The 13,204-nt window shown below is 51.1% G+C and overlaps 2 protein-coding genes across 3 annotated transcripts in view; one reads left to right on the top strand and one right to left on the bottom strand.

Moving 5' to 3' along the window:
• Window positions 1–4,902, bottom strand: part of ISG15 (ISG15 ubiquitin-like modifier) — a 21,748-nt gene extending 16,846 nt beyond the window's left edge. Inside the window, exon 1 of the mRNA XM_006871754.1 lies at window positions 4,825–4,902. Within this exon, the coding sequence (XP_006871816.1) occupies window positions 4,825–4,902 (78 nt within the window). The remainder of the gene's footprint in view (window positions 1–4,824) is intronic.
• A 311-nt stretch (window positions 4,903–5,213) lies between these two features.
• Window positions 5,214–6,160, top strand: HES4 (hes family bHLH transcription factor 4). 2 transcript variants are annotated; one of them, XM_006871701.1, is made up of 5 exons: window positions 5,214–5,321; window positions 5,397–5,492; window positions 5,583–5,670; window positions 5,748–6,025; window positions 6,071–6,160. In XM_006871701.1, exons 1-5 carry the CDS (start codon window positions 5,214–5,216, stop codon window positions 6,158–6,160), a joined length of 660 nt encoding a protein of 219 aa, XP_006871763.1. The 2 variants fall into 2 exon arrangements, with proteins under 2 accessions (XP_006871763.1, XP_006871762.1); XM_006871700.1 differs by having other exon boundaries at window positions 5,214–5,492.
• The last annotated feature ends 7,044 nt before the right edge of the window (window positions 6,161–13,204 follow it).

The following is a 13,204-nucleotide window of genomic DNA, read 5'->3' as shown; positions in this document are numbered from 1 at the left end:
ACTTCTTTCAATGCACTTTGGACTTCCTCTCTGAGTATCATTGGCTCTTGTTCATATGGTATCTCTTGAAATGGTTGAACATTAACCATGTAACTAATTAATAATGTAACTAATAATGTTATAATTTAATGTAGAAAAACTTTACCAAATAATTTTATTGTGAGTATTCCTATAATCTAAGAAATATTGCATTTAAGCAATTTATAATTATGCTTGTCACATATGAATTTATGATTTAAGTTGATAATAAACATTTTAAAAAATGTACCATGGACTGCCCAAAGAACAAACAATCTATGTTGGAAGAAGTACAGTCAGAATGTTCCTTAAAAGTCAGAATGGCAAGACTTTATCTCTCATACTTCAGACATATCATCAGAAAGAACCAATCCCTGGAGAAGGACATCATGCTTGGTAAAGTAGAGTGTCAACGAAAAAGAGGAAGACCTGCAATGAAATGGATTGGCACGGTGACAGCAGCAATGGGCTCAAGTGGACCAACGATTGTGAGGTTGGCACAGGACTGGACAATGTTTTGTTCTGTTGTGCATAAGGTTGCTATGAGTCAGAACCAACTCAGTGGCACCTAACAACAACTGCTGTGTAACAAATAACTCCAAAACATAAGCAAGCATCCACTTTATTCTGTGACTTAAGAACTGGAAAAGAGTTTGGTAGGGAGACCTGTTCTCTCAGCTACACCATATCTGGGGCCTTGGCTGGGCAGACTTGAAGTGGGGTGGCTCAGCATCTGGAATCATCTGGAGGAGTCTGGCTTATGCCCACAAACTGAGCCAGCCAGCTGTTGCCAGTGTTTCCATGAAGCTCTCCATAGTCCCTCCCTGGGTGCCCACTTGGACTTCCTCACAGCATGGCTGATAGTACCTAGTGACTGTCCCAGGGCAGCAAGGGGATGTGCACATCCAACATGCAGCTTCTGAAGTGGCATTATGCACTACCGCTGCACTTCATACTTGAGACCCACACAACAGGAGGGAGGGAACCAGTGCCCCGCCATGAGGGAGAGCTGTGACAAGGACACAGCACAAGCGTGTGGGTAACGATGCTGTTGTGGCTGTCTCTGGGAAAGATGAGCAATTTCAGTAGATCTCAGCCTCATGACCCTGCTGCAGGCCAGAGCTCCACCACTCAGAGTCAGGGAACAAGCAAGACCCCCAAGTCAAAGCAGGGAGAGCGGGACAGCCAGAGGTACTAGGGCAGAGGCAGAGATATAGAGAAATGCGATATCATAGGTAGCTGAGTGCAATCCTGAGGGAGGGATAGGCAAGCGTTCCTTCCTTTGACCTAGAAAATCCTCAGGCTGGTACTGGGACAGCCAAGAGGCAGGCTCTGGAGGTCTTAGGGCAGGGCTCCCTGAGGTGGAGGCACCCCTCTTTTTCTGGAAGGCATCTGAGATGGGTCTACAAGGCTCTCAGGCAGGGGCAGGCAGTGTTGTGGAGGATGTAGCTCCTCCCTGCTTTGGTCCACCTCCTGCCTACTTCCCTATGATAATGGCAATCCCACAGCTGACAGTACTGTGTACTCTCTATGTGTAAGGCACCATCATTTAAGTGTAGACTCTCCCTTCACCTTACTAGTAACCTTTGTTGTTGCTAGGTGCTGTGGAGTTAATTCAGACTCATAGCAACCTTAGGCACAATAGAATGAAACACTGTCTGGTCCTGTGCCAACCTCATAATAGTTACGCTGGAGTCTTTTGCTGCTGCCACCGTGCCAATCCATCTCATTGAGGTCTCTCTTTCTCGCTGACCCTCCATTTTACCAAATGTCCTTCTCCAGGGACTTGTCCCTCCTGGTAATATATCCAAAGCATGAGAGACCAAGTCTGACTCTCCTGGCTTCTATGGAATATTCTAGCTATATTTAATTCTCAAACTGACATCCTTGCTCATGAACACTTAATAGAGGTCTTGTGCAGATTCACATAATGCAATATATAACTCTGAGGATTCCCATTTTACAGGTGAGTATAGCAAGGAGCTCTGGTAGCGTAGTGGTTACGAATCAGGCTGCTAACCTCAAGGTCGGCAGTTTGAAACTACCAGCCGTTCCTCAGGAGAAAGATGAGGCTTTCTGCTCCCATAAAGATTTACAGCCTCAGAAACCCTGTACAGGGTCATTATGAGTCAGAACCGACTCCACTGTGCTTAACAACAAATAACAAGGTAGAACCCGGGTTCAGTGAACCCATCTGCTTCAAAAGCCACTGAAGGAAAGAACAACCATTCCGTCATCTGAACCCCCTGGTCTTGGCATGAGGCTAGGGGCAGCCCAGCTGTGGCCAGAGCCCACCCAGACCCTGTCCCAGCACCTGCCTCAGGGCACAGGAGACTCAGGTAGTAACTTTCCCAGTCTACCTATCTCCTGCAGTAGGAGAGAGGATACGCCTTCCCTGGAAGGAGGAGGTGCAGATGACCACTCAGGAGCACTCTTGGGTTTCCACAGCCTGGGGAAAAGGGGAGGGGTGCCCAGAAGCAAGGTCCCTGAGATTAGAGCCTCCTCAACCCCAAGTTATCCTAAGCACTGGTGCTCCATTAAGAGGTCCAGACAGGAGGAGTCTGAGGGGGCCATGGAGGACTCCACCAGTATTTCTAGGACTTTCTGTTCTCTGTGGGACTCTCCAAATTCCCTGCCTACTCCCAATGACTTCCCAAGGTCCTTATACACAGGGGCATGAGAGGAGAGTGACAGACATTCCTCAGTGAGTGACAGCTGGGCCTCCTGTCAATCCCAAGCCTTGAGCTCATCAGTGCTGGGTAGGGTCAATGGGTAGGATCCAGGCATGGGCATCCTTACAGGCACTGCAGAGGTCCTGGTTCTGGCCTGGGATCCTTGAGGGCTTCCTGGAGGTGAAGTGTGGACACTATGGGGACCAGACTAGTGCTATATATGGATGGGCAGAAGGGAAGCTTCGGGATAGGGACTTGGGAGGGAGGGACCCTAGGGATGGCACCCCTGCCCCTCCTCAGTGACCTACAGTGCCCCTTTCTGATCTAAGGCCTGCTTGCTTCTCTTTCCATTTGGGGGCCACTGCAGAGCTGTCTTCTTGCCCTGAAGACGCTCCCTCAAAGAAGGCTTCTGGATCACCCATTTAAAGAAAGGTTTAAAGAAACCAGTGTCTGTTCATCACATAGCAAATAGAGACAGCCTAAGTGCCCAACAATGGAAGAATGGATAAACAAACTTTGGTACATACGCACAATGAAAACTATGCAACCTTGAAGAACGAAGCTATGAAACATAGCACAACTTGGATGAATGTGGAGGACAGTGTGCTGAGTGAAATTGATCAATCACAAAAGGACAAACATTGTATGAAACCATTCTTGTGAAAGTTTAAGAAAAGGTTTCCAGTCTAAAAGTAACATTCTTTGGAGGTTACCAGGGGTAGGAGGAAGAGGAGAGTAATTCACAAGCTAGAGGGTAAGATACATGTTAGCTTGGGTTATAGGGAGAGCAGTATAAAAGAACCGGGTTACTATACAAGAAGAGGGAGGGTGGCAGAAGAATAATGAAGACAGGTGAAGATACAGGGAGGCATGAAGGGCTAAACAGCATAGATGTAAATAGCGACAGACACACAACCCTGGAACAACAGTGTTCTGTGAGTAGATACGTGTATCGAGACATAGGCTAAATGGGTAAGGGAGGAAGAGTGAGACATATTTTTATATCCTACAAATATATGAGTTTGAAAGAGAAAAAAAAAAAGAGAAATAAACCTGCTTCTTTTCTATCCTCTACAATTGTGATTGTGTGTTTACTGTCTGCCAGATTAGACATCCACTGGACAGGCCCACCTCACTGTGGACACTAAGTAAACATTTACGGAACACTAGGGCAGTTAGAGACCCAAGCACTAAAAAGATAATAGTCTCTCCTTTACTGCAAAGCAGTTAAAAAGGAAAATAGTATCAATGAGAAAAATAACATAAGGATTCCCCAGTGCTCTGTGTTTTCTCACTGTGTGCTCTGAAACATCACAGTGTGACAACTGTTGCTCATTTTCTGTGAGCCCTCATGTGTTTGGATGTCATCTTGTCCTATGACATCACTCCATCTGACTTGTCATCACCCACACATCCTGTGACATCATCTCTGGTTGGTGATATCCCCCAACCTGTCCATTGACAGCATCAGCCTGCCACATGACTTTGCTACATTCTGTTCCATGACATCATCCTGGCAGATCCTTGACATCCCTTTGTCCTGTGATGTCACGCTACCTGCCTTGTGACAGTATGTCATCTGCCCCACAGTGTTATCCTCACTGGTCCTGTGACTGGATGGACAGAGGCAACCCCAAGGGCCCCAGCTCAGCTGGAAGCGGGGTGGGGGTGAGGGGCCTGCCCAAAGGAGGTTGTATCTTGGCTGTCAGCCAGGCAGAGGTGGCCCTGCAGCATGAGGACCTGGGTTTAAATCCTATTTCTGCGTTTTGCCCTGGGCCATGATTAATCTTAAAGCGCCTCAGTTTCTTTGCCTGTAAAAAAAAATTACTAGCACTCATGTCATGAAGGTCTATCAGAAGGTGTGGAGTATTTAGCCTTCCGCACAGACGCAGTTGTGCTGCGAGTCATTATTTTGGAGAGAAGGGGCCGCAAGTACAGGGAGACGCTGCAGAAGGCGCCAAGAAGGGGGACCGGAATCATCCTGCTGTAGGCGATGAGGGTCTCAGGATCACTTGGCTGTGCCAAGCCTAGACCCGAGGATCGTCCGTTCTTATGACCTGATTGCCCTAGCGAATTTTCCTTTCAGATTCCTCATCCTGCTCTTCCCTAAACTCTGAGGTCTAAGGGTCAACACCGATTGGTCCTCCTGGCGCGCCGCCCAGGACCCGGCGCGGGCTGAGGTGGAAGCCGGGGACAGGCTGCCCCCTCTCATCCCCGCGATGCCAGAGGCGGACCTTTGTCGCTTGCGGGCCCCGGCCGGGAGCTGGCGCGTGACTGACAGGCGGCGGGATGAGCGGACTCCGCAGGGGCGGGGCGGACGCCCATTGGCCGCGCAAGTGTGGGAAAGAGCGCGGAGCTGGGTTCACACGCCGGGCGGCGCGGGTTTACGCAGCCGGCCGGCGGGCGCCGAGCGCGGGCCGTTGCCTGGGACCCAGCCGGAGGGGCACCTAGCGCCGCGCCCGCCGCTCGCCGGCTAGTTCCCTGGCGGCGCGGCGCGCCTGGCAGGGGAGGCGCGAGGCCACCATGCCCGCAGAGCCACCGGGGAAGCCAAGCGCCTCGCCGCGGGCAGGAGCTCCTGCCAGTGCTCGCCGGACCCCAGACAAACCCCGGAGCGCGGTGGAGCACCGCAAGGTGAGGGCCAGCCGGGTGGGATGCGACGTAGCGGGGGCGGACAGACGCGGGACTCAACTCCTACCCTCCCCGCAGTCCTCCAAGCCAGTCATGGAGAAGCGGCGCCGAGCGCGCATCAACGAAAGCCTCGCCCAGCTCAAGACACTCATCCTGGACGCCCTCAGGAAAGATGTAAGGCGGGGGCAGGGGCATGGGGGCCTGACGTGGGGTCTGGCATTTAGGGAGCGGCTGCCTATAGCGCCCACCGTCCCTGCCCCCCAGAGCTCCCGCCATTCAAAGTTGGAGAAGGCGGACATCCTAGAGATGACTGTGAGGCACCTGCAGGGCCTGCGGCGCGTGCAGGTGACAGGTGAGGGGCTAACGGTGGGAGTGGGGTGGAGCGTGAGGGACCTCCGCCACGGGCACCAACCACCAGTTCCCCTATAGCCGCGCTCAGCGCTGACCCCGCCGTCCTGGGCAAGTATCGCGCCGGCTTCAACGAGTGTCTGGCAGAGGTGAGCCGCTTCCTGGACGGCTGCGAGGGTGTCCCCGCCGATGTGCACTCCCGCCTACTTGGCCACCTAGCTTCCTGCCTTGGTCAGCTGGGGTCCTCGTGCCGCCCAGCTCCGCTTACCACCGCCGTAGAGGCTTCCGCGTCCGAGGTCTACACAAGTTGCCCGCTGCTGCCAGCGACCGACGGTCCCCTTTCTCTGTTGCGCCCCGCAGCCACCTTCGCGTTCCTGCCGGCCTTTGTTGGGTCGGGGCCCAAGCCAGTGCCAGGTCTGACCAGGGCACCCCCTGCTGCCCCTATATCCGGGCCACATAGCCGGGATGCTCCCTGGAGGCCGTGGCTGCGGTGAGGTCAGGCCCTTGGACTTCTGGGGCCTCCTCCCTATCCTAGGGCCAAGACCTTTTGCCGAGAGGTACCCTGAGAATATTTATTACTAGAGGCTGAGTCCAAAGTGTTGGTGTGTTTTTTTTTCTTTTAAATGGGAAATGACTTTGTGGAGGTCGGTTACAACCTGGCGAGTGAAATTTGATAGCGTGGGACGGGAGGGAATCAGGGCGGGCTATGTGTCCCACGAATCCCTGCCGCAGGCCCCTCCTTCCTGCCCACGCCACCCTGTGAGGTCCGGGGCGAAGATGCTAAGTGTGGGGTCTGCACGTTTCTTCATGGCGGGCTTCAAGGACTAGACTGCAGGCATCCCCGCCCCTAGGCTCTGCCTCCACCCCTTCCTGGTCCCTCCTTTAACTCCTTCTTGCGCTTGCGCGGGGGAGGGGGGAGGTGGGGACGAGGTTGCCGCCCACTGTCATGGGTTTGTTTGGATCTGTACTAGGGAACTAGTTACTGCTCCTCTGAAACCCTAGACAGCATCGCTGTGCTGTGAGTCTGAACGACTCGACCACGCTTAACAACAAAGCACTGGTGCCAAGGAACTACCTTGGGGTGCAGGTGAGAGTGTGCCGGATTCCCCGGGAGGGCCAGGAGGAAGGTGACAGCCCCGAAGTTGCCCAAAATGTGTCTCGTGAGGCTGTAGCATCACTGGGCGACTTTTTTTTTTTTTTTTTTTAATTGTGAATTGAATGAAGGTTTTACAGAACATCAACACATCATCATTCCCCATTCAACAAATTATACACTTTGTGTTATAATGATTGCAATCAATCCACTGCATTTACCATCCGATAACAGTATTTACCTCTGTTCACTTTTTTCCCTCTCCCCACCCCCACCTGCCCTGTAAACATCGTAGAGTGTTTCATTCAGCAAGAAAATCTTTTCTTAACTTTTTACAACAGTGGTCTCATGCAATATTTTTCCTTTTGTAACTGACTAATTGGGCGACTGGTTTTTAAAGACCCTCCCCAACTCTGGTGATAGGGGGGCACTCTTGTGCATGTTCACACCCTCAAGTGCACAGCCATGCTCTGGGATAAGGGGACACAGTCCATCTCCTATTTATTTTCATGGCTCAGTATTTATTTTCATGACTCCCTCCAGGCCCAACCCACTAGAACCAGAGCCCAGATAGTGTCTGCCCACGGGAGGGCTCTGGGACCAGGAGTGCTGGTTGCTACTTGACAGCCTGGGACCCCAGCCCTGAACAACCGCTGAAGTCACATCCTTTCATAGCAAGACCCCTTGTGCTATTGCTGGGGACTGTGCTTCAGGTACCTTGAGGAGATGGTCTGGGCACACCAGCTGAGGCTCATCCTGGAGGGCCTCATCTGGAGTGAGTTTCAGCATCTGGAGTGAGTTTTAGCATCTGGAGTGAGTTTTAGCATCTGGAGTGAGTTTCAGCATCTGGCTTGGCCTCTGGGGAGGAGGAGGGTGAGAGACTGGGGAAGAGAGAACATGGTACCCTGCAACCCCAGTGCTTGCCTATCTATGGCCTCCTAGACACTGCTGTGAACACTGACAAGGATCCTGTGTCTCTCTCGTGAGACCATTGCCCCTGCTCTCTGCTGCCTTGCTCCACTTGGTGGGACTCAGGGGCTGAGTCAGTGTCCCTGAATAAGTAGTTCTGGCTCCAGCAGAATCTCAAAGCAGCGCTCTTCCACTGGGTCACTAGGCAGGAAAGTGAGGGGGAGGTATTGCTGGGGGCTGGAAGAGGAGACACACACCTGGGGAAGTTGGAAGCACAGCCTTGTTAGGGCTCTGCTTGGGCAGGATGAGAAACCTTGGCCTCAAGAATGCTGGGCGTGTGTAGGCCCTCAGAGCTGGGTCCCACATTACCTATCGATACAGGAGGGATGTCTCCACCTGGCCAAAGGAGAGGACTAAGGAGTCACCTGAGACATGGATGGTGCCTGTGGTCATCACTCTTCTTCCTTTAGTAAGAAGGTAGAGACCCCTGGCCTTCTGTCCCCTGTAATCTGTTTTCCTCTGTTCTAATGTGGCCAAAGGGGTCTTTATAGAGGCCTGGGGGTGTGGACTTGGGTTTTTCACTCTAGCCCCCTCTCCCTATCTATTTTTATCTTGGCTTTTGTCTTACAGACACTTCTGATGAATGCCTTCTCCTGGTCTTGGTGGGTGGTGGGGAGGGATCCCCACTTCCTCCTCTGAGGGGTAAGGGGAAGAGAGGTGGCAGGTAGGCCTCAGTCCCTTCCCCTTGAGTCAGAGCTACATTCCCCCAGAGCCTAGTGCCTAGCTAGGATGGATGTCACACTGCCTATTTGCCAAATTCCTGGGCCATCATCAAATTCCTGGGTCTGCATCTGAGAGACCTGATCTTTGTGTATCTGGGCCTGCCTGCCTGAGTGGCCAGGCTGGGCAATGATATGAAGCGGAATACAGATGAGGACAGAAGCCCTGTAAGCCCCAAGTTCTGAGGGCAGGTCTGGGACTGCTGGGGACGTGAGTGAGAGGTGGAGTTTCACCCCTGATTCACCACTCAGCTGGGCTTCACCTTCCTATCTGGCTCCAGGACTGTCTCCGGAGGAAGAGGCTGGGCCTGACTACCTTCCATCTTCTCTCTGAAGCCTCGGGGGGCAGCTTCCATCCTTGGGGACACCAAAGATGGGCAAGAAAACAGGCCTGGAAGCAGAACCTCCCAAACCATCTCCAATGCTCTGCCCTCATGGTGGTCATACCTTGTGAATATCCCAGGGTTGGCTGAGTGGTCATTAGGGTCCCACTAAGGTGATAAGGTCACCTCGAAGTTAGGGTTAGGCCGTCAGTGTGAGATCTCTTTGTGTCTTTCAATGTCTCTGTGTCTATATATGTCTCTGTCTCTATAAATGTCTCACTGTCTCTGTCTCTGGGTCTCTCTGGGTCCCTCCCCAGTCTCTGTCTCTCTTCCTATGTCCCTCTCTCTCCTTTCCTGTCTCTCTGGCTTTCCCCACAACTCTCTTGCTGTGTCTCTGGTGTCTGTCTATCACATAATTCACTCTGTGGAAGCCAGCTGTTCCACAAGGAGGCCAATGCCATGTAAACCAGAGACCTCCTGCAACAGCAATAAAGGTGAGTTTGGAAGCGGTTCCTCCAACCTCAGTCAAGCCTTCAGACCAGACGGCAGCGCTGTTGCCATTTGATGGTGTGAAGAGACCTGAGCTAGCCCCACTTAGCACAGCGACTCCCAGATTCCTAAACCTCAGCTCCTAGTCTCAGAAACCCAGAATGAGATAGCAAATGTGTGTGTGTGTGTGTTGTGTTGTGTTTGTTTACTTTAAAGCTTTTGTTGTGTATTGAGTGAGTGAAGGCTTACAGCCCTACATTCAGCAAATCACTCTAGTGATTACAGTCTTCTCCTCCATGCACCCTCAGCCAACAGGATTTACCTGTTACTTTTTTTGTTGTAGCGTAGTGTTTACGAATCGGGCTGCTAACTTCAAGGTCAGCAGTTTGAAACTACCAGCGGTTCTGCGGGAGAAAGATGAGGCGTTCTGCTCCCATAAAGATTTACAGCCTCGGAAACCCTGTGCAGGGTCACTATGAGTCAGAACTGACTCCACGGTACTTAACAACAACAACAACACATACCACATTGAAAATTTATGTTCATTTAAATGTCCAAAGGGCACATTTTGCAAGCCATCCCTTTGCCCACAGGCACACTGTCTTCCTCAGTCCATGGGCCTGTAATCCTCTGCTTCTCTATCTCTCTATGCCATCGCCTCTGCCACCATCTTTGTTGTCTTTACTTTCCTGATTAGAATCCCTCACACTTCTCACGTTCTTCCCACATGATGGTCTTGGGTCCCTGTTTCTGAAACGACAGATTAATTCAAATGTGTATATTTTAAGCCATTACATTTTAGGCTAATGTGTTAGCAATGAGCAAGGATTATAGATCTCCAACCAGGTTAGATAATACACCGAGGTTGTCCAGTGTCATATCTGTGCACTTGGACTAGAAGTTGGGGGCAGTGGTAGCAGCAATGAAACTGACCTGATGCCCTGACACCAGTATGTCTGCTTGACATGGAAGTGATTTCCTGGCAGGCACTTGCCTTGGACAAGAGGCAACAAGAGAGCCCTACAACCCAACCCCTTGTCAGCTTAGTACTCCAGTGACAACCAGACAACCTCACACACGGACACCCTGCAGCCTGGACATCTCATGACATGGATGCCCAAGTTGTATGGCAGTTGTCATGGTCACATTCTGGCAGTGCTTGCTCATCACAAGTACCCTATGCTCCATTCCCTCCCCTCACCCAGACTGGGTGCCCCCAGTACCAACCCTGTCTTATCCATCATAGTGAAGATGAATGTGGGGGAGTTCGGCATGTGGAGAGACACTACTATGCTCCCCCTGCTAACAACCCCCAACTTCTGTAGATCAAAACCTGTGCTGAAGGACTGGGAGACTACCACACTAAGGGCTCCAGGCTGTCTGGGTGTTCAGGCTGAACACCCCAACTCTTGACCCCTGTTATCACCCATGGCCCCAGTGGTCAGGGGTCTTGTGTGGCTGTTCTCCCTTCCCGCTCCTCACAATTCTGGTAGGGCTGTTGGAAGTGAGTCAGAGGTCAGTGACCGCACACGGTCCCAGTATAGAGACAGTCACCACCTTTATGGTTTTACCTAGCGATCCCCCACCCCTCCAAGAGACTGAACTGAGGTTCCTTATGCATCTGGATCCTCCCAGTACACATAAGATCTTCCCAGTGTATGAAACACATGAATCCTCCAAGTGTTTAAAATAAGCAGGACTGCCTCCGAGGACGTACATGGAATCCTCCCAGTGCATGGGACAAATTAGAACCCTCCCTGGGACACACAGGGGAAGCCTCTACAGGACACACGAGACTCAGTGCTCAGGACACCAGGAGGGGCCCCTATGGCCTGCCACTGACTTCAGAGCACACTCGGGGACATAAGGAAATAGTGACTTGTGTGACATGTGTATGTTAATTTGCTGTGTGATCCTCGAGCTACACTTGACTGTGGTCTTCCAGAAATGGCCCTGCCCAGGACTAGGCTCTGTCTGAGCAGGAAATTCAGGGAGACAGACACACAGAGCCAGAGACATTTGGAACATGTGCGGAGTTAGACACACAAAAAACCAGCTGGTCAGACACAGGACACAGGCCAGACTCCTTCAGACCCACAGTGTCTTGGTCATGGAGCTGAGAGATACACCAGGTCAAACATGAATGGAGACACCCACCCCATTTCCCCTCCAGATACCCAGAGCCCTCCCTTCATGGAGACACACAGATTCAGCCCTCCCCAGTGCAGCCACCCTCAGTCAGCTCTGCTTCCAGGTAGCAGAAGATACACATTCTATACCCACAGCCCAAGGAGGGCTGAGTGGTTTGGAGCAGGCTTCTGACACAGCTGGGTCAGAACCCTGATTCTGCTGTCACTTACTAGTTAGATCTTGAGCAAATTCCACAGCATCAAATGTAAAATGAGTACCTACCTATGTGGCTGGGAGGCTTAACTATCTCTTAAGTATCTGCATGAAGAGGAACACTTCAAACCAAGATAGAATTGTTATTGTTGTTAAGTGCCATCGAGTCAGTTCCAACTCATAAAGACCCTGTATAGGGTTTCCAAGGAGTAGCTGGTGAGCTTGAACTGCCGACCTTGGGGTGCAAACCAACTTTGTAGTCTAGTGCATTAACCCACATTGCCACAATAGCTGCAACCAATTTACCCGCATGCCTAAAACAATAGAAACTGAGCAAAATGTGTGAAGCAGCAGCTGAGAGATGGGAAGCAAGAGAGGTTGAGCCCTGGGATAACCCCAGACAACTACCTGGGTCATTCCAGGTGGGGTGTAGAGAGGGAGGCCAGGCAGAGCCCTGTAGATTACTGGTATTGAGGTGAAGCTAGGAAGACAGGGCAAGGTTGCTGAGGTTTGTAGACTAAAGTATCAGAAGAGAGACACAAAATGAACGCTAGAGTTACAAATGGTGCCCCTTAGGTCTGCTCAAAGCTTGTAAGTAAACCACTTGAGGCCAAATTACTACACAAAAGGATTATGGGGGAAATTTCTTAGAGCTCAGACAGGTTCAGACATAGTATCCATTCCCACCAGCCAGAGTGGAAAACCTCATCATTTACAGGTATAGGGTAGAACAAGGAGCTATGCCAGCACAATGGTTAAGCGCTTAGCTGCTAATGAAAAAGTTAATGACTCAGTCACAGCCCGGAGACGCTTCTGGAAGAACCATCGTGATGGCCACCCAAGGAGAACCCCAAGTGCAGTTCAAACTCGTATTGGTGGGTGATGGCGGTACTGGAAAAACAACATTTGTGAAACGTCATCTGACTGGTGAATTTGAGAAGAAGTATGTAGCCACCTTGGGAGTTGAAGCCCATCCCCTTGTGTTCCACACTAACAGAAGACCAATTAAATTCAATGTGTGGGACACGGCTGGTCAGGAGAAATTTGGGGGACTTAGAGATGGCTATTATATCCAAGCCCAGTGTGCCATTATAATGTTTGATGTAACCTCAAGAGTTACTTATAAGAACGTGCCTAACTGGCATAGGGATCTGGTTCGAGTGTGTGAAAACATCCCCATTGTCTTGTGTGGTAACAAAGTGGACATTAAGGACAGGAAAGTTAAAGCAAAATCCATCGTCTTTCACCGAAAGAAGAATCTTCAGTACTTCTTTTGCTAGAAAACTCATTGGAGATCCTAATTTGGAGTTTGTTGCCATGCCTGCTCTTGCCCCACCAGAAGTTGTCATGGACCCAGCTTTGGCGGCACAATATGAGCATGATTTAGAGGTTGCGCAGACAACTGCTCTCCCAGACTAGAATGATGATCTGTAAGAGAACGAAGCTGGAGCCCAGCGTCAGAAGTCTAGTTTTATAGGCAACTGTCCTGTGATGTCAGTGGTGCTGTGTGTTTGCCACTTTATTATATAGCTAAGCAGAGTATAGACATAAAACCAAACGGCCACCACTCGTCTGTCTGTCGTGCTGTGGTGGTTTGAGTTG

This window comes from Chrysochloris asiatica, unplaced genomic scaffold (genome assembly GCF_000296735.1).
Source record: "Chrysochloris asiatica unplaced genomic scaffold, ChrAsi1.0 scaffold00173, whole genome shotgun sequence".
NCBI classification, from domain to species: domain Eukaryota; kingdom Metazoa; phylum Chordata; class Mammalia; order Afrosoricida; family Chrysochloridae; genus Chrysochloris; species Chrysochloris asiatica.
Note: the sequence above shows the minus strand (reverse complement) of the source record. Positions and strands in the feature narration are given on the sequence as shown.